Consider the following 21,003-nt stretch of genomic DNA (forward strand, 5'->3'; position numbering starts at 1 on the left):
AGGATTTTTATTTATTTTTTCGGCATTTGCTTATGAACTCAATCCCCAAAGAAGCCAATTTCTTGGCTGCGTCTGGAGGATCTGGAAGTGGTTACGAGGGTGGGTGGGACTGGGTTCAAAGGTTTGATCATGGGAGCTGTAGGAGCTGGGTGCTCGGGGCATCAGGGAGAAGTTCCCTCTCCCAGTCCTTCCCTCTCCCTCCAGGAGGCTGAGCTTTTTTTTGGGGCGGGGGAAGTGGGGTGGGGACATCCCTCATTCTTTCCCCAAGTCCATGCAGAGTCAAGGTCCTGCTGGCCTGGCCTAGGTCTTTCAAGGTAGGCCTCTTTCCCAGAGTGCTTCACCCCTTCCCACTCCCCTTCCCTCTCTCCATCTTCCTTTCCAAGGAGGGGAGCCAGGCTGGAGCCAAGAATCTTTCTGGGTGGGTGGGAAAGAAGCATTTGCAATGAGGATGTTGGTGGGAGGGAGTATTGGTCCTTTATGGCCGTCTCCCCTTCTTTCCTCTCCTGATCATTAAACAAAAGCATGACTTGCTGCTTGGAGCATTGGAAGAGTCCCTCACTGCACTTCCGGCCACTGGTGGCTTCCAGCATGCCAACAACCGGGGAATTCCTGACGATTCATCTTTCCCTGCATTTTTGGATCGCAGATCAGATATGTGTGTGTGTGTGTGTGTGTGTGTGTACGCGTATGTGCACTCAGAGTGAGAGCAGAGCTGGGTGTGCTGAGAGCCATGTGAGTGTGTGTGGTTGGAGGTCCCACTCGGGGTGGGTGTGTGTACATGAACAGCCAGTGTGCAAACGCCCCGAGGCTGTTTTGGAGGGCCTGTTAGTGTGTGTGTAAATGCAGGTAAAGGAGCATTTCTTCCTAAACACCGCCAGTGCTGAGAAAGACTTCTGAGCACAGGTGGGTGCCAGGGAGTCTCCTCGTGTGCTTAGGTATGGAGGGCAGATGGGACAAGTCAGTGTGGGCAAGATGTGTGGGCATGTGGGCTGTGGAGTACACTCCACCGTGGGCACACTCAACGCTGCCCAAAACTGGTGACCTCAGTTCTGTGTGGACAAGTCTGAAGTGAGAACTCACTGGATTTGTGCAATGGAGAATTTATCCTCTATCTCCTCAAGGGAGATAGAGACTAATGCCTCTCACTAGGGCTTTCCTCAAGAATCCCCTCTTCAAAACCACCAAAGGCAGAGAATTGAGGCGTGAGGAGGAGGGGAAAGGGTTCACACATGCTAGACCACTTCTCCGGGCCAGGCCCTGGGCTGTAGGGCTTCACTTATGACATCTCCTCCATCTTCCCATTTCCTGGAGGCTTGAGAGGTAAAGCCAGGCCAACAGTGAGTGGTGGTGCTGGGATTTGAATCCAGGCCTGCTTGGTGCCCAAGCCCACGCTGCTTCACGGAACCGCAGGGCTAAGTTTGGTGCCCAGTCCTGTGCCAGAGGCCAGCCCAGTACCTGAGCATCCCTTTCAAGGTAGGTTGGGGGCATCCTCCTGGGGCAGGGATCTGAGAGAGGGAAGCTGGGGGAAGGATGGGGGTGGACAGGGGTTACAAGCAGCCTCCAGTCAGATGGCCCCCTGCACTGTGACGCTGGCTGCATTCTTTACTAGCCGTTCACATGGCGCAGGATGGTCTGTGCCTCAGTGTGATCCTCTTTAAAATGGGGACACTGATGGCAGTGACCATAAAAGGTAGTTGTGGAGATGAAATCAGGGCATCCAAGAAAACTCTTGGGCTGGCGCTAGCACACGACAAAGCAGCACCATAAGGTTTTGATTCCTGTGATTGTCACTGATGCCCTGGCTGGGGGAAGGGGTCCCTAGGGCCTTACTCACCTGATAACTCCTGGCCCTGAATCTTCCCTTTCTTCAGGTCGGCGCCCTGAAAGAAGAGACAAGCAGGGCTGTAGGTTATGTCTTGGGCACACTTCAGGCCACGTGGGCTCTGCGGGATTGCTTCTCTCTCTGCGGGAGGAGGATGGGAGAGGAAGGAGAATGGGAGAAGAAGCAGGATGGGAGAGGAGGAAGATGGGAGAGCAGGAGGATGTATGGCTGCTTTTGGGAGACAGGGCAGTGAGTGGGGTTTTGGAATGGGTACCTCAGGGGATCCAGGCAGAGAGGACAGACACACGTATTGCTGAGGGGGGCAAATGGACACCTTCCCTCTAGAGAGGCCCTGTAGGACACTTCCCAAAGAGCTGTTCCACGATCCCTATTGGTGCCTGAGACTGGGCGCTCCACATCACCTGCAGGGTCTGGTCGGATCTAAGGGAGGCGCTTAGATCTGCAGTTCTCTGGATCTTACTAAGGAGCCCATCTTCTCTGGAGGGAGGACTCTGCTCCCTTTGGAGCCTTTAGAATATTAAGCAATGGGCTCAGAGCAACCAGCGGGGGAAGGGAAAGCAGGAGGAGGCTACACTGCCTGATTCTGTGGCAGCTTCTCCTCACCCTCAGTTAACTCAGCCCACAACCCTGGGGCAGTTTCTTTGGCCACTGGGACAGCCTCAGTTTCCCTCCTCTCTTTCCCTCCCTCCTCCCCTCCACTCAGTGTCTATGGGATAATGAGGTGACCCCGGGGGTGGGTGCTAATTACTGTTTGTGCAGGACTGGGAGATGCTCAGATGAAAGAGACTGGAGCCGGGCCCCTGGGTCTGTGCCATGGCTCAGGGGCCCCAGGCCATGCCAGGGAGCCCCAAGGCCCCTAGGTGTGGGGTTTTATAGCCTTAATGAAGGTGATTAGCGTGACTCTTAATTGAGTCTGCCGACACCTAACTGTGCCCTGGCTACCTTTTCACCAAGCCTAGAAGAGGGGCTCATGGGATGCTGGGAGGATGGGGGAGAGGTGGGAGGCCCTGCCTGAGGTGGGGGCAGGGGCAGGAGAGATCCAATCCCCTAGCTTGAGGTTTACCTTTTATAGAACTAAAGTCCTACTCGCTCAGTCCAGAACCCACCAGATCTCCTACCTTTTGGACTGCAGCTTGTCTATTATTGTCCTCACTTTGGGCCTCTTGGTCAGATATCCCTCTTCCAAGCCTGGTTCCTATAGAGCTAGGTCTCATTTGGTTGGAAGAAGGAGCAGGAGACTGTGGAAGGATAGACCCTTCCCCCACGAGCCCCTTGTAGTTTGTCTTCTTCACCTGATACAGGTGAGATAGATCTTTCCTTCCTTCCTTCCTTCCTTGCTTGCTTGCTTCTTTCTTCCTTCCTTTCTTCCTTCCTTCCTTCCCTTTTTTTGGAGTCTCGCTCTGTCATCCAGGCTGGAGTGCAGTGGTACGATCTTAGTTCACTGCAACCTCCGCCTCCCAGGTTCAAGCGATTCTCCTGCCTCAACTTCCCGAGTAGCTGGAATTATAGGTGCCCACCACCACGCCTGGCTAATTTTTGTATTTTTAGCAGAGATGGGGTTTTACTATGTTGGTCAGACTGGTTTCAAACTCCTGACCTCAGGTGATCCACCTGCCTCAGGCTCCCAAAGTGCTGGGATTATAGGCATGAGCCACTGCGCCCAGCTGAGATCTCTTTCCTTTAACTTCCTTCTACTCTCCCTGATCCTGTTCTTTTCTGCTCAGGAGGATCTGGGCAGCCTTCAACATCAGGTCCCACCCATACGGTGATGCACACTCCAGCTCTGTCTCGCTCCCCTCTCAGCACAGTCCCCCAAATCCCCGCATTTTGGGCCTGGCATTATCCAGGGCTGGCATTATCCAGGCCCAGGTGTGGCCAAAGGGCTGTGGCCCGACAAGGATAAGGGATTGGAGAATGGAAGCCTGTCTCCTTGCCGCCCATCTCTTCCAGGAGAGGAGGGAAGGCCTTGACAGATGCCTAGCAGCCACTCTCCCTACAGAGCTCTTCTGCCACCCGAGCAAGATGGAGAGTTCTAGGGCTGAGCGCAGGGAAGACCTGCCCAGCCTGGTCTGCCCTGAGCTCCTCAGCCTCCCCTTATTCCTTTCCAAGTCAGCCCAGCCAGCGGTTGTTTAAACAAAACAATAGCAACCTAAGCTGGCTGTTTCTTTTCAATTCCCCCCAGGCATGGGTCCCACCCAGAGTGAGGCCAGGGAGCAGGCAAGGGTGGGGGCCAGGGCCAGTCAGATCGGGGAGCTGGTTTGTGCAGAGCTGCAGCAGGTGGAAAGGCTGATCTGGAGCCTTGATGGGGTGGGAAGTCTCCCTTTCTTCATCCTTTCACTCTGGGGAGTTTTTCTTATCAACCGGGGCCAGCATAGGCAAAGATTCTGCAAATCCTTACATTGGGTTTGCTGAGGCAAGCCACTGGCCCTTCCTAGCCACCCAGCAGATCCTGTGCTTGACTGGGGCACTGATGACAAATGGACTGTTCAGGTCCCCCCTGGAGCTGATCCCATGGACAGGTGCTGGTCCTCACTGGCAGAAAGAACGGGGGAGGACCTGGTGGCAGAGGGGCCCCCACATGGCGTGGGGTCAGAAGCTGTGATTTACTCGGATTGTCTTGAGAATTGCCTAAGTTCCCTTTGGCCATAAACCTTTCCTCATTGGTCAGTCCTGGAGGGGCTACAATTTCTACCATAGAATCAACACCTGGTAGGGGCTTTAGGAAACTAAATTCTAAAAGGTGAGAGAGTTGGGCTCCAGAGAGGGAAAATCCAGAATGTTCAAGGAGGATGAGGCCTTAGACCCCAGGCCCTTCGAGATCAGCTGACTCAAGGTCTCATGCCTTTTGACCTCAGTGCCATCCTGTGCTCTTTCTGTGACATCATGACAATCCCATCAGTTCTATGGGAGGCATCATTTTCCAAAGACCATGGTTAAAATACGGAGATATTATCTGGAGGGCTGGAGCTGCGGTGAAAATGGGGGCCCTCCCACCCGATTTTAGCTCTTCTAAAATATCTTCATGATGGCCAAGTGCAACAGCTCACACCTGTAATCCCAGCACTTTGGGAGGCTGAGGCGGGTGGATTGCTTGAGCCAAGGAGTTTGAGACCGACCAGCTTAGGCAACATAGCAAAACCTCGTCTCTACAAAAAATGCAAAAATTATCTGGGCATGATGGCCCATGCCTGTAGTCTCAGCTATTCAGGAGACTGAGCTGGGAGGATCACCTGAGCCCAGGGAGGTGATCCTGAGCCATGATGGTGCCACCGCACTTCAGCCTGGATGACAGAGTGAGACACTGTCTCAAAACAAATATATGGATTAGAATGTCACTTCTAGCCTGCGATCACCCTAGAAAGCTGAAACTGCCTGGGGATGGATGAGATTCAAGGAAGTTTCAGGAGGTAAGAGGGAGAAACCTGTAGTTTTGAGCACTGCTCAGGGTTGCTGGGCTAGGAAAGTGCCCTGGGAGGAGGGGGTACCAGCCCAGCATTTGAGGAACACAGACACCACTCCTGTCGAGTCTGAGAAGAGACCGGCTTTGGAAGGAGACCCTGAAGGAGGCTGAAAGTTGGGCTTTCGGGCCGGGCGCGGTGGCTCACGCCTGTAATCCCAGCACTTTGGGAGGCCGAGGCGGGCGGATCACGAGGTCAGGAGATCGAGACCATCCTGGCTAACACGGTGAAACCCCGTCTCTACTAAAAATACAAAAAATTAGCCAGGCGTGGTAGCGGGCGCCTGTAGTCCCAGCTACTCGGGAGGCTGAGGCAGGAGAATGGCGTGAACCCGGGAGGCGGAGCTTGCAGTGAGCCGAGATCGTGCCACAGCACTCCAGCCTGGGCGACAGAGCAAGACTCCGTCTCAAAAAAAAAAAAAAAAGAAAGTTGGGCTTTCTCACCGTTTAGAATTTAGTCTCTGAAGGCCCCTAACAAGTATTGATTCTATGGTAGAAATTTAAGCCCCTCCAGGACTGACCGATGAGGGAAGGTTTATGGCCCAACCTGCAGGGTCTGGTAAGAGCTCCCTCACACCTTCGGCCTCCTCACTTTGACCCTGCTGCCTCCCCCAGCCCAGACTCCAGATGTGCTCTTGCCTCTCTAAGATGGGCTGAGCACAGACCAAATCTCCTTTCCCTTCCTATAGCTAAGACAGGCTGACATTTTCAAAAGGAACTTGTTTAAATGCTAAGGTTAAAAAGAAGAAATATAGTTGATCCTTGAAAAACATGGGTTTGATTTGTGTCCACCTATAAACAGATGTTTTTTCGACAAAAGTCACACTGAGCGTGCCTGCCTCTCCCGCCTCCTGTTGCACCTCCTCCACCTCTTCCACCTCTTCTGCCTCTGCCACCCCAAGACAGCAAGACCAACCCCTTCTCTTCTTCCTCCTCCTCCTCAGTCCATTCAATGAGAAGATGGTGAGGATGGAGACCTTTACGATGATCCACTTCCACTTAACAAATAGGAAATATATTTTCTCTTCCTTAGGATTTTCTTAATACCATTTTCTTTTCTTGGGCTTACTTCATTGTAAGAGTACAGTATAGAATGCATATAACATACAAAATCTGTTAATTGACTGTTTATGTTATTGGCTTCCAGTCAACAGTAGGCTATTAGTTAAATTTGGGGAGAGTCCAAAGTTATAGTTGGATTTTTGACTTTGTTGGGGGTGGCACCCATACCCCCTCATTGTTTCATTTATTTATTTATTTATTTATTTATTTATTTTTGAGACAGAGTCTCGCTCTGTCGCCCAGGCTGGAGTGCAGTGGCACGATCTTGGCTCACTGCAACCTCCGCCTCCCGGGTTCATGCCATTCTCCTGCCTCAGCCTCCCGAGTAGCTGGGACTACAGGCGCCTGCCATGGCGCCCGGCTAATTTTTTTTTATTTGTTTATCTTTTTTAATTTTAGTAGAGACGCGGTTTCACCGTGTTAGCCAGGATGGTCGTGATCTCCTGACCTCGTGATCCGCCCGCCTCGGCCTCCCAAAGTGCTGGGATTACAGGCGTGAGCCACCGCGCCCGGCCCCATACCCCCTCATTGTTTGAGGGTGAACTGTAATTATAGAAATTACAGACAACATAGATGTAGTTCAGTTTCTCATCCTCGAGAACGCTGAAAAGCCCAGGATGGGTTTTTCAGGAGAGCAGACCAGGAACACCGAGGTATTTGGGTAGTGTGCCTTGGAAGACATTCTGGGCCTTTCTAAGTTTGGGACTGGAGGGCCCGGGGAAGGCAATTCTTCCTCATCAGCATCCTGTGGAGATGGGGAGCTTCCCATGACTCTCCTAGCAAGGGAAGGGAGGAGGAGGTGAATTTCTTAGAAGGACCCTTAAATGCTCAGGGTATAAGAAAAATAGTAGTCATCACATGTTCTCACTTATAAATGGGAGCTGAACAATGAGAACACATGGACACAGGGAGGGGAACAACACACACAACTGGAGGGCCCATGGTGGGGGCGTGGGGAGGGAGAACATCAGGATAAATAGCTAATGCATGCGGAACTTAATACCTAGGTTATGGGTCGATAGGTGCAGCAAACCACCATGGCACACTTTACCTACATAACAAACCTGCACATCCTGCACATGTACCCCGGAACTTAAATCAAATAAAATTTAAAGAAATGAAAAGAAAAAGAATAGTAGTCACTCCTTTTTCCTAGAAGCTGGCCCCAGTTGTGTGTGTGTGTGTGTGCACATGTGTGTATGTGCATGCATGTGCACATGTATGTGAGTGTAGGGTACTGGGTTTATGCATGACTGCTTGGCACAGGACTAGGTGCAAATTATTCTAATTGCAGAGAAGAGGGCTCAACACTGTGGACACTTTGGAGGTGCTTCTGGGTTCCTAGAACATGAGATTTCCTTTCCAGCTCTCTCCCACCTCACAGCCCACTGCTTCTCTGGCAAGCTAGCCTGGAACTTGCAAGCGAGATACTCAGGGAAAGTTGTGGCTTGACTAAGAGTCATAGCAACCCCATTCTCAGCCCAGGGTGATGCAGACTGTCTTCCCAGACTTGTCCCGTCTGGGTCAGGTAAAGAGCGCGGTGCTGGAAGCCAGGGGTCTATCCCCACCGCTATTGCCTTGCATTTGTAACAGGCTTTCAGCTTTATTCTCCAGGCAACCATCCAACTGGTTGATCTCACAACATCCCATTCAGAGGAAGGGCAGAGATCTTTAGCCCCATTGGACAGGAGAGAAACCACAGAAGCTTCAGCTCCTCAAGGGTGGGGACTACACCCTACCCATCTTTGTGACCTATGAGACGCTCTGCACACAGTGGGTATAGTCAAAGTCCGTGGGTGCCCTGGCCCAGTGCCCAGCCCTTGCAACTTGAGCCGTCCCTACTTAACAACCTCTATCCTTTGGGTGTCCCCGTAGGGACAGAGAGCTGCATTTTCTGAGGTCTTTCATAGACTTGAGGGTCCAGCGACACTCCTCCCTCACCTGGGGAACCCCTGAGGTAAAGGCTCTTTGGCTGGATTTGGTAGGTCTGGAGTGTGGGGAAGGGGTCTGACTCACTGCTGGTCCCAGCAGGGATGCTGGCCCAGTTCCCTCATTCCCCTTCAATTACCTGTAGGCAGTGGCCCACCCACCTGGGCGTTTGTGAAGGCCCCAGATACTCAGGTTCGTGGTGCCTCAGAGCAAAGGGTCAGTGGCACATATCCTTGAGTGAGGGAGATGACTTAATCTCGTTACCCACCTCTTCCCATTTGCACAGGAGGATTCAATCTTCTACCTGGGTGCAAACCCCCGTCAGAGTGGGAAGTTTTGCTTTTTGATCTCTGGGTGAAATGTAGGGGTAGGGATGGGGGGTTTGGGGAGGGTGGGGATGGGGGAATTGGGGAGGGTGGGGATGGGGGGACAGGCATCAGAAGAGTCCCTAACTTGAAAGGTGAGGCTCAGAAAGGTGTCATGGAGATAAGGGAGAGTAGAGGGAGAAATGAGCAAAACAGAGCACTTGAGGGTGGGAAGGAAGAAATGAGAAAAAAAGGGAAAATGAAAACAGAGTTCCAAGCTCTCTGACACTGGCACCAAACAAGAAAGCTCCTTGCTGTTTTGCACAGCTGCCTGCAGGCTGCCAAGTGGCAAAGGATCCAGGAAAAGGCACAGGACTGGAAAGCGCTACCCAGCAATCTGTGTATTCTGCAATTAACAAAGGGTAAGTGAGCGGAAGGCACTGACAGCTCCCAGGCTCTGAGGTCCCCAGGGGCCGCCTAACGCCAGCCTAGAGAAGACCCAGCTTTGGAGACTACTGCCTGCTGCCAGGGAGAGGCTTCCAGTCAATTAACCCCAATGGCCTTCTCTTTTGCCCTAAGCTTGGGGAGAGGAGGGATGGCCACTGAGGTGGGTGGAATGAAGCCCGTGGGAAGTGGAAGAAGGAGGCGCAGATCTGAGCCCTCCTGGGAGCTGAGTACTTCTAGACTCCAGGGTGTAGGATGGCCAATTATTTTGTGGACCAGTTTCCCTCCAGAAATGTCCATATCAAAGACTTGGTAGGCCTTTTCCTGGCACCTTCATGGGCAGTGGGGACAGCTTGGTGAATATCATCTTAGGAGATGCCAATGGGTGCATGGCAGATCCTGGTATCTTGGCACAGTCTGGCAATGGGACTCCTGGGTTTTGATTCCTAGTTTGGCTTCAAATCTGGAATTGGTTACTTCTCTGGATCTCCGGCTGCCAAAGTTGGGTGGGCACTATTGAAAGGAGGCTAGATTTTGGGGCCTTGAGGGATGTGTAGGAGCTTTTCAGTTCTCCAGTGGATAAGACAAGGGAGGGGAAGGGCAGCTTAAGTTGAGAAAGCTGTCTAAGCCATGTATCAATGTGCGGTTGTGGGAGAATGATTTGCTTCTAGGAGTAAGGAGTTTACCCAGGATGGGAGGAGCTTCACCCAGAGCGTCACCACCCTCCATGACACTGGGTTAAGAGACGAGATTTCCCAAGGCCCAGGCCATCTGAGGCTTGAAAAGTACAGGCTGTCCAGGCCCTTTGTTCTAGGTGGTGCGATTGCCAAAAATGTCACACCGTCTTGCAGCTGTGTGCGTGTGATAGTATCTAGCACAAAGCTGCCCCTGAGGAATGGTAGCTGGTGAGATGGGTAGATGAATGAATGAATGAGAGGCCCTGTGTTGGAGATAGAAATTTAATTAAGACACAGGTCATGGTATAAGGAGCCTCTGATCTGCTAGAACAGATAGATCACAAAGAAATAACAATTACAGGCTTAAATAATTGAGGCCTAGAGGCCATGCTGGGGGGAGCAGAGATGAAGGAAGAGATAACTGCTTGGGGGTAGTGATCAGAGAAAGTTATTGAAAGGAGGCTAGATATGGGGCCTTGAAGGATGTATAGGAGTTTTTCAGTTCTCCAGTAGACAAGATAAAGGAGCTTTCTCTTAGGTTGAGAAAGCTGCCTAAGCAATGTATAAATGTGTGCATGAGATATGAGAAGATTTCAAATGACTTGGGTGTCCGTTGAAGCCAGAACCAGCATGTGTGTCTTAAAGAATCTCAAGAGAAGGCTAGAAATGCAGGATGGGGATAAGACTGGAATGGTAGGCAGTGCCTCTGATTTCTGAGACTCAAAGCTCTCAGCAACCTAAACCCTGGGTCCACAGATCCCAGGCAAGGCTTCTTCTCTTCTCCAGATGATCAGTAACTGTGTCCCAGGAGGGCCACCAGAGTTGGTTGGCTGAGCTGCCTTCCCTGTCAAGAGAGGAGGAGGGTGGGCCCCAGCTGGGGGACACTGCCCACGTGGGAGGTCAGAGCAGGATGCTGCTGAATTTTGTCATCGATGGCCTCACTCAGAGCAGGTAACTCTTGGACCCCCAAACCCAAACACCTCCCTTTTACAAACAGTAATTTTTGTTTCAGGTAATAAAAGGGCTACATGTTCCTTGTAGAAAAATTGTAAAACACAGAAAAGCACTAGAAAGAAAAAGCATTCCCTGGATCCTACCACATAGAGACAACTGCCCTGAGAACATCCTTCTTTTCTTTGCATTTTGGTTCCAAAGTTTCTTGTCACACAGATGGCAGCTTCGAGCCCCTGGTGCCTCTGGGGCCTGTACTGGCTGGGACTCCCAACTGTCTGCCCTCGGGGAACTCCTGCTTGGGGAAACTTGCCCAAGTTACTTTCAGTCCCTGACACTCAGAGAGCTGGCTGAGCCACAGGAAATTGTGGAGCCACCTCCTTTTGACTCTTGCCTGTCATGGGTCACTCATTCTCTGGATGGGGTTCCGGGGTGGGGTTAAGAAGAAGGAAAGAAATAAAGAACACAATATATAGTCTTATTAAACCTGTTCTTCTTAGAAGTAGACAAGAGTGGGGGTGCAGTGTCTCATGCCTGTAATCCCAGCAGTTTGGGAGGCTGAGGCAGGAGGATTGCTTAGGGCCAGGAGTTGCAGAGCAGCCTGGCCAGCATAGTGAGACCCCATTTCTACAAAATATTTAAAAAATTAACCAGACAAGGTGGTGTGTTCCTGTAGTCCTGGCTACTAGGGAGGCTGAAGTGGGAGGATTGCTTCAGCTGGGAATTCGAGGCTGTAGTGAGCTATATTGTTGCACCACTGCATTCCAGCCTGGGTGACAGAGTGAGACTCTGTCTCAAAAATAAAAAAAGTAGACAGAAATATTAAGTTGAAAGCAAATATCAGGAGTTTGTTGCTAAATATGATTACTATGCACTGATATCACTTTAAACTAAAGGCTGCCCTTTCTAGATACTCAGAACAAAAATAGCTTTTGATGTCAACCTCAGGTTGCCGGGACACCTCATTTATCTGAAGTCATATAGGGAATTGGGTATTCCTTATAAAAACATTTCCCTGATATCTCAAATCTTATATTTTTAGCTCCCCAACTCCTTTTCTCTTACCTATTTTGGATAGCCATCTTATTAGAATACTAGTTCTTGTCTTCTTATGTGATTTTAAATACCATTGTAGTTGTCATTGTGGATGCCAGTTTTGCACCCAACTACAGCATGAGACCGCAAAGCTGAAAAGCAAATAAAGGCCGGGCATGGTGGCTCACGCCTGTAATTGCAGCACTTTGGGAGGCCGAGGCGGGCGGATCACTTGAGGTCAGGAGTTCGAGACCAGCCTGGCCAACTTGGCAAAACCCGGTCTCTATTAAAAATACAAAAATTAGCCAGGCGTGGTGGCAGGCGCCTGTAGTCCCAGCTACTCAGGAGGCTGAGGCAGGAGAATCGCTTGAACCCGGAAGGCAGAGGTTGCAGTGAGATCAGATTGAGCCACTGCACTCCAGTGTGGGCAATAGAGTTGAGACTCCGTCTCAAAAAAAAAAAAAAAAAAAAAGCAAATAAAAAGAATGAGCCATTCAGCCTTCCACCTGCCCCAGCCTCCTTAGAGGCCAATAATTGAATGTTTATGTCGTGGCCATCAGGCAAAGAAGGGGGACCCACCTCTCGCAGAGTGCCCGTGGTGCGCAGGCATCTCGCCATGGTCTTTACGTGAGTTAGTTCACTCAGATCCCCGCCCTCCAGGAAATTCCCCACTAAGGTGCAGGATCCCCCCACTCCCCCCGCCTTGGAGAGCAAAGGCTTGCTGCCCTGCTTTGTGATCTGATTTCTGGCAGCCACAAGAACAAGGGAAATGGAGCCGTCCAGTTAAAGCAGCCTCAGTCAATGAGCAACTCAGCATCTAATACAGCCATTCTCCTACAGGGCAGCCTGGGCTTCAGTCCAATGTCATTACCAATTAGCTACATGACTTTGAGCAAGACACTTAATTTCACAGCGTCTGAGTTTCCGTACCTATAAAGTGGCGATGATAACGATACCTGCCCTGGTTTCTTCACAGAGCTGTTGTGAAGGTGCAATTAGGAAATGGAATATTCTAAAGTCCCGCAGCGCCATCCAAGTGTAAGGGTCATTACTAGGCTGAGCTCCCGGCGGGACCCTGGAGGGAAAGGCTTGGTGGTTGCCGGGGAGTAGACGGCGTAGGGGCTGAGGATGGGGATGCTGCCTCCGTCCACCCTTGGAGCCCCAGGAGCCAATCCTGCGAAGTCTCCTGGCAGGGCCAGCCTCCTGAGGCTGGTGGCTGCGCCGTGGGCTTGGAGGTTACTCAGCTGTGAATGTTGGGCCTGCCCCGCTGGGCCTATACTCAGCCAGGGTGCGCAGAGCGAGTGGCACATCATGTTTATTAATAACCCTTGATGAGGGGCATTAATAGCTCCTAATGACACCATCTGAGCCTGGCCTCCTTCCTACTCTCGCTGCTCACTCCTTCCTCTTTCCCTCCATCCCTTGAAGACACATGATCCCACAGACAGACACAGGCGGGCTCGGCTCAGGAGAGCGAGTCAGAGGTGTTGTCCAGGAGGTGGGGGCTCTGGAGCGGGGGTCTGGCCTTGGGGGTCAGACAGAGGATCCTGGGTTGGAGAGAAAGTAGGATGCCTCTGGCTCTGCCATCAAGTGGAAACTTGGCCAGAAACTGCTCGGTGATGGGAGCAAGGGAAGCGCAGCAGTGGGAAGAATTTTCCAGAACTGGTGGGAATGGGAGTGGCAGGGTGTGAGATGGGAGAAGCTGGAGCTGGGACCAGAATGAGGCCAAGGGGGCCTAGGGGCAACCTCAGGCTGGGTCCGAGAGGGCCAGACATGGGAGAGCACAAGTCACACACACTCACACACTTGCACACTCGTGATATACTCACAAGGCACATGCTCACATCCACACTCTCACATATACACACGTTCACACACTCACATACTTGTAGTATGCTCACACACCCAGACATGCATGTTCACACATGCTTACTCACACACAGGCTGTCACACATGCACAGAGGCACAAGCTCACATACATGCTCATATATCCACATGCACAGACACACACACGCACACACATGCTCACACACACTCACATGTACTCACGCACTCCTCTCCTAGACTGCCTTTCACTGGGTATGCCTGGGGCTGGGCATGGTGGGGAGGACCAGAAGAAGGGGGCATTTGGGAAGGGGTTGGTGGCCAGGCTGAAGCTGGGACCATGCAATTAGGAAAAGAGGGTGTGGGAATCTCCAGGCCCCTGGCAGGGGGCCAGGACAAACAGACAACTGATTAGCACTGAGGTCTGTGAGTGAGACCTAAGCTGCTCTGTTACCTACCCAGGGGCTGAGAGCCAATGGGGCTGGGCTGCATCCGAGCAGAGGTGGGAGAGGAGGCAGTCGACCAAGAGGCGGGGTGGGGTGGGGTGGGGGGCACCCCCAGGTGCTGCCCTCCTCCCGTGCTGCATGTAGGAGGCTGCAGGTCACCTTGCCCTCCCTGCCGCAGCAGAACAATTAGGAAATGGATGCAGTTAATCCCTAAGACAAACAGGGCTTGGGAAACTGCAACTCAACTGGAGAGGAGAGAGCTGTAGGGCTAACTCCTCAGCCCGACTCTTATCGCTCCCCATCTCTCATCCAGCACCCAGTCTTTCCGGCTGGGTGGCTGCACCTCCAAGAGGGAGAGGGGGAGGAAGCGAGGGGACCAATACACTGGGAGGAAGCGACCTGACCAGACCTTTGCTCTCTAACTCCGGCTGGACAGAGGCAGCCCAGCAGCCCCCTAGCATCCATCTGGCTTGGGGAGTGGTGCCCCAGGGCTTATGAGTGAGCTGGAACCCCATGTCCTGGGATCCCGAGTGGCTGTGACTGCTGACTGATGCCCCTCTCCCCACAGTTCTGGAGAGTGGCTCAGCAGTCTCCCCCAGCTCCGGCCCTAGCAGTCCTCCCGTCTCCCCTCTGTTTGGGTAAGAATGGCCCCTCAGCCCCTGACCCTGACCCATCCTGTTCTCTACTGCCAACGAGAAGATGGGTACTGTCTTGGCTTACTCTGCCCTCCTCATGTGCCACCTATGAGATGAGGTGTCCTTGGGAACCCAGGCCACAAAGGCTGGGCTGGGGGGATGGAGGAGGAGGGGGTGCCCAACAGCCAAGAGCCTCGACTGTGGCTCTTTGGGGAAGGCTGGTAGCAGCAGGTGGGAGTCAGATTCCTCGTTCTGTTCTCTGCTTTGTCTCCCTCCTTTGCCCTATTTTAGGTTTCCATACTTGGCTCTGGTGGGAAGAGAAAGCATAATCTACCCTTTGGAGCCTCTTCTCTCCCTCCCCACCAATGGGCCCAGGCCTGGGGCTGCTTTGTGAACAGAAAGGAAGAAAGGAAGGAAGGATGGATGGAAGGAAAAAGAGACAGAGGGACTCTGTAAGAAAGGTCAGGAATTTCTAGCAAGAAAAGATGCTGGCGAGATTTGGAAGCTCTAAGAAACCCTGTGCTCATTAGAAAGTGTGACAAGAAGCAGAAACATTCTAAGTCTATTCAAATCACGGCTTGCTCTTTTCCGAGGGACTGATGGTGAACTTGGACCCAGTCCCCCAGCCCCTCAGAGCAGCAGCAGTGTGCCCTGGGAGCTTATCAGAAATGCAGAATCGCTCTCAGGCTCAACCCTAGACCCAGTGAACCAGAAGCTTCCTCTTAACAAGAACCTGAGGCGATTTCTACGCACACTAAAGTCTGTGAAGCCCCTCAGCACCACCACAGCAGCTTCCTGCTCTCCGAACCTTCCTGCCCAATTCCCCTGGGGTCTCTGGGCCAGGGAAGAGGACCACTCATCAGATCTGTAGTGGCAGCTGTGGTGGGAACCATCTGAGCCCAGGTTCCTGATGGTACCTCCTTTCCTGTTCCTTCTGGAGACCCCCTCCCCTGGGGCTCACCTTTCCCCTGTGGCCCCAGCTCTCAAGTCAGACCCTTCAGACAGGTTGGGTTCCTGAGTGTTCAGAGGGGCTGGGCCAGACCTGAGAAGGAGGGAGGCACAGCCCTTTCCCTTCACCCCTGCTTAGAGCCACGGAAAGTGGCCCCAAGTTAGTGACTCGGTGTGCTATTCTGAGCCTTGAAGTTCCTGGGGAGAAGGGAAAGGGCTGGGCACACAAGGGTGTTTGTTAGCTCCTTTCCCCCAGATCATGCTCCCCCCACCTACCCTACGTGAGGAGGGAGGGTTGCTTGTCCTCCAGGCATGCAGGGACCTCAGGGACTGGGAAGAGACAGATGGGATGGAAGAGGCGAGAGAAGAGTGGTTCTTCCCTGTTGCCTATAGACCAGATGAGGGTGCGGGGCAGCCCCGGTGTGCAGGTCAGGATCAACTCTAGGGCCCTGTCCCAAGCAGGAGGCCAGCAGTCAGGCAACTTCCTCGGGTCTCCCTCCTCCGAGGTGCCCAAGCCAGCTGCCATCTCTGCTGAGCTGCCGTTCTCACGTGCCTTGGTCATGCCAAGGCCTGTGTGGTGGGCCTTCGTGTCCCTGCCTGCCTGCGTCAACCCAGATTCATTTGTCTGAGCCAACGGAAGAGTGAATGTGGCCCACCAGGGCCTGCTGGGGTCCAAGGTCCTGCCGCTGTCTGCCAGGCCCGGGGCTTGTTCTCATTCTGTTGTGGCACTTTTTACAGTGCCCAGCAGGCAAATGCCAATCCGGGAAGCTTGGCAATCATAGCAAAAAAACCCTGAGCCTGTGCTCAGTGAACTCCACCTGGAGCTCACAGTTGGTCCCATGTCCCGGGAATGCTTTGGGTACTGACAGAGCCCCAGGGAGAGGAAGGGAGGCCCACTGCTCTCTCAGGCAAGTGACCCAGCGGAACCTGGGTCACTGTGCCACCCCATCAGTGGGTGGCTGTCTGTTAAGGGCCGCTCAGCTGAGCCCCACAGGTGGTGGGAAGGTTTGTGTGCAGAGGAGGAACCCTGACCGTCTTGGAAGCCAGTGCCACCGTCCCCCCGGCAGGCAGGAGAGCGGGATTGGGGGCAGCCCATACTGCTTGGCTTCCAGTCCCCATGGGGAACATCGCCTGTTTCAGAGTATGTTGAAATGAGTCTTTGCACAACCATGACAAGGGCCCAGCTGTTCCTGGTGACAGTGCGCAGGGACACGAGGAGATGGGAGGAAAGGGGCCAGGGTCACAGCAGAGGGAGGGACCCAAAGAGGATCAAGGGACAGCTGCTGGCTCCCCAGGCCTCCCTATCTGGGGCTCCCCTGCCTCCTTCCAATCAAAGCCCACCGTGCTCTAGGTCCAGGGCAGGGCCTCACCCTCGAAGCTAGGCCTTCAGAGGCCTTCCTCTGAGGAGTCTGGGATTCTAGGACACCAGGCCCACCCCTAGGCTGTGCCATGGGAAGCTAAGAGAAACTTCTCCCTAGAACTTTTTGCTGTGAGCAGTTAATTGCCCTGGCATCTGAGGCTGCTGTGCACACAAGCAAGGGGCCTTTAATGAATGCAAACGACAGCTGATTAATCTGCCAGCTCTTGCGCCCCTGGTCCTCGCTGTGGGGTCTGGCTACGCTCCATTCAGCCTTGATGGCCTGCACCAGCGGGGTGGGCTCCAACCTATTACCAGTGGCGCTGCCAGCCCTAATGGGAAAGAGTGTGAGACCCCTCCCCTCCTCTGCCCCCATCGGCCTGTGGTCCTGTCAAGCATGAGAGGCTCTTGGGACTGGCCCTGGAAGTGTGGGCTTGCCCCTGCTGGACTTTGTCACTGGGTGTTTCCTATAGTGATGTGGTCACCCCTCTGGGGACAGAAAGGGGCTGATGGCAAGGGGGGTGCTGTCTAGCTGCTCAGTGGGATTCATGTGAAGGAATTAAATTTAGGAGGTAAGGGGGTGCTGCCTAGACAGTGGCAGAGGATTTATTTTTCAGTCACTCGCCAACTGTGGCCTTGAGAAAGCAGCCAGGCCATCTGATCATCGCCTTGTGGAAAAAGGCAGAGAGAGAGGAATTGAGGCTACGAGAGAGTCCCCTTTTTCCACCCCAGTTCATACATCCTACCCTAGATCCTGGCTGATGTCAACTCAGCCCACCTCTATGGAGCTCCTGCTAGGTGCCAAGTGCGGTGTCCCTGTATGGGGCGGCTTGCAGTCTGGCAGGACACAAGAGTCAAGAGATCATTACAGCTGTGATGAACGCTAGGAAGAGGAAGCGCAGAGAGCCTTGGGGGAACAGGGAGGGCTTTCTGGAGGAGGCTGCATAGACTCTCTGCCAGCTACTGGTGCTTGGTTGGGGCAGGCGGTGAAGGGCTGTGTGCTGGGGAGCCAATGCTCTCTTATGCCAGACTCCAGTGCCCAGGCCTCTTATGCCAGCCTCCTGTCCCCAAGAAGCCCCAGGCCCTTATCAGTGCTTCCCTGGGCTACCTGACCTCCCCTTGGGCTGCCCAGCTGCTGGGGTTGGGGAGTGAGCAAGGGCAGTGAGAGTGAGGCCTGCCTGAGAGTGGAGGCTACTGACCTCCTGGGCAGGACCTCCTTCCCAGAAGCAGAAGCAGAGCTCCCTTTGGGGGAGAAACCCCCTCAGTTTCTACTGTAATAAAGAAGGGGCCTGAGCTCTTGCTGGAGCCTCTAATGACGGGGTTGAGGTGTAATGAATATCTGTGTACTCATAAAACAGGCTAATGACGGCCCTCGGCCCTCATTTCATGGACCCCTTTCATCCTTACTTGTTCCCAAACCAGAAGGGACCATCCTGGGGGCTGAGCCAGGAGCCTGATGGCAGCCCCAGACCACAGCTGTTTGGAGTGGGGGCTAAATGGTTCCTGAGCCTGAAGCCCCTCCGGAGCTGCCTTTTCCTCCTCCATCCCTTATCTGGTTGAGACAAACTGAGGAATTTAGGTCAATGGCTGACAACAACCAGCCTTAGGAAATGGGCAGGGGACAGGGAGGGAGGAAGTGCATCCACCCTGATTCTTAAGAGTGTCAACACTTGTCACACATGGAGGCCAGAAAGAGCATTCAGCACCTGCCGGCAGCACCACGCCCCTTTCCTCTGCCCAGGTACTGATAGGAGCTCCCTGAATCATCCCAGTTGCAATTCCAACACCTGAGCAGAACTAGACTCCGTGGAGGGTGGGGCTGGCCCGCTGAATCACCAGTAACACCTGTGTTTTGCTTGGGAGGTCTCCCTGCTCACTCGGGGACCAGCCAAGCCTGACCCTGTTTGGCTTCTCGGAGCTTGGTGAGATCACAGCCTGGGGGTTGTGGCTGCAGGCCAGTGTGACCTGCTGTGCAGGGAGTATTTTTAAAGAGATACTTGCCCTGTGTTCCCAGGATCAGCTCCCTGAGAGACTCAAGTTGTTCTTTGAATTCTGCCTCCCTCTCCCAATTTGATTATAGACATTGGTCAGGGGAACATAAAATCACTTGGGATAAAGTGTGTAGTGGAAATTAACATGCAATCTTCTTGCCATAGACAAGCCCCTGGGGGATGCCCAGGGAGTCTTGGTGACTGGTAGCACCTGAGGGAGGTGGGATGGGCAGAATCAGACTCCCTAATCCCCTTGAGGATGCAGAGATAGACCCACCTGTTTTCCCCCGAGTTCTAGAACTGCCTAACTGTGGTCTTCCGGTCAGAGCCTGGACAGGAGCCATAGGCCACCATGACAGGGTCTGCCGGTGGAAAAAGACTCATGTATGAGTCAGCCTGCAGCCTCGGTTCCCAGCCAGATGCGGGCCCAGCCCTGCCTCCAGGCCATCTGCCGAAAATTGGGGTCAGTGGAGGGCAGAGGAGCCCAAGCATGCAGGTTCCTCGTGCCCCTAACCAAGCTCCCCTTTTCATGTCCTCTCTTCTTGCAGACATCGCCTTCTTACAATGCAGAACAGACGACGCACTGTCTCAGGTCACTCTTAGCCTCCTACGGGGGCACGACAGAAGGAGAGGAACATTTAGAGAGGCACAGCTCCTACATCCTTGGATGGGGAGAGTGGGGAGCAAACAGGCCAGGTGAGTCACTTGGGGGTTGGGCCATGGTTGTTAGACAGTAACGGCAGTCCTGGACCCGTATCCAGCACTCTCCACTCTAGGGGTTTCAGGCCCTTGTGCACTGCTGTATCACTTAATCCTCCTTCACCAGGAGGCAGAGAGGGTAGCGTTTGCAGATGGGGACACAAGCTCTGGAGAGGTTAATGACTTGCCCGAGATGGGAGTTCCAATCGGCAGCAGATCAGCAAATGGAATGCGGGTGTCCTGGCCCGTGATCCAAGTCTCCTGATTCATAGTCTAATGTTCTTTTGTCTACACCTCAGAACAAAGAGGGGCTGTGTTCAGAAAATTGATTCTGAAGGGAAGGGAATATTTTTTTCCCTTTGCTGGAATTTCTCTGGAGATTTCGGACTTGCTCAAGTTGGATGGAAAAGCCCATCTAGATCTTCCCAGCTCTCTCCTGGGTTATGCCCGGGCCTGGGGGCAGAAAGCTTTTGAGACAGGGACAGGCCACATTCTCCAGTGCCCTCTCGACTTAGGGGACCCTGTGCACTGTGGTGGGGAGGTGTCACTGAGAGTGGTGTGATGAGTCACCATGTCCCCAGCCTTGGGTCCCGCAGAGGATTGGGGGAGTGAGCCCTGCAGGGATGTGGGGTAGCCCTGGTGATTCAGGGCAGGGGCAGAGGCTGGGGCCCCATGGCTAAAAGTTTCACGGATCCCAGGCTGAGACCTCCAGAGCCTCTGTCTAGCTCAACTGAGAAGAGTTGATGAAGTTCCTTGTGAGCTTGGCTCATGGATGATCTCAGTCTCAAGTGTACTACTCTGATTCTCTTTATCTTTCCAATCCAGTTCACACTTCTTTCCTCTGTGAAGCCTTCCTTCTCCCAGCATTCCCTCCTCTCACCCTACTGTGTTGTGGCCACCACTCTGCCTGGGACTACAGCCATTTGTCCTTCTGCCTCTCCTCTGCCTGGGACTACAGCCATTTGTCCTTCTGCCTCTCCTCTGCCTGAGAGCAAGGTGAGAGGATCCCATTCCTGTTCTCCATCTCCTGCCCGTAACACAGGAGGAAGACACACAGGATGTATTTGGGGAACAAGGGGAGGAACTCACATCCCGAGAGCCTGCCTTACCCATAAGCTCTCCCTCTGCCACAACAGCCCGCGAGGCAGGAAACTGAGGCTCAGGGAGGCAGCGCCTTGTCTAAGTCATTAGGCGGCAGAACTGGAATTTAACTCAAGTATTTCTGACTTCATAGGTGAAGCTCTTTGCCAAGGTCAATGATGCTGCTCAAATGTTTGCTTAGAAAAATATGGGAGAAAGTGACAAATGGACTGCTCATGTGTCTGTGGAATTGAACCAAAGTATTGTCCCCTGGTCTGAAAAATGCACCCATCTCGTGGCAGGAGAAGCCTTTTCATATT

At 53.1% G+C, this 21,003-nt stretch overlaps 1 protein-coding gene across 3 annotated transcripts in view; it reads right to left on the reverse strand.

Moving 5' to 3' along the window:
• The window catches only part of PEBP4 (phosphatidylethanolamine binding protein 4), a 286,848-nt gene that overhangs the window by 12,088 nt on the left and 253,757 nt on the right, over positions 1–21,003 (reverse strand). For all 3 annotated transcript variants that reach the window (XM_034965835.2, XM_034965836.3, XM_003823588.5), the window contains exon 5: positions 1,835–1,880. In XM_034965835.2, coding sequence (XP_034821726.1) covers positions 1,835–1,880 — 46 coding nt within the window. The remainder of the gene's footprint in view (positions 1–1,834; positions 1,881–21,003) is intronic.

This window comes from Pan paniscus, chromosome 7, assembly GCF_029289425.2.
Source record: "Pan paniscus chromosome 7, NHGRI_mPanPan1-v2.0_pri, whole genome shotgun sequence".
Classification (NCBI taxonomy): domain Eukaryota; kingdom Metazoa; phylum Chordata; class Mammalia; order Primates; family Hominidae; genus Pan; species Pan paniscus.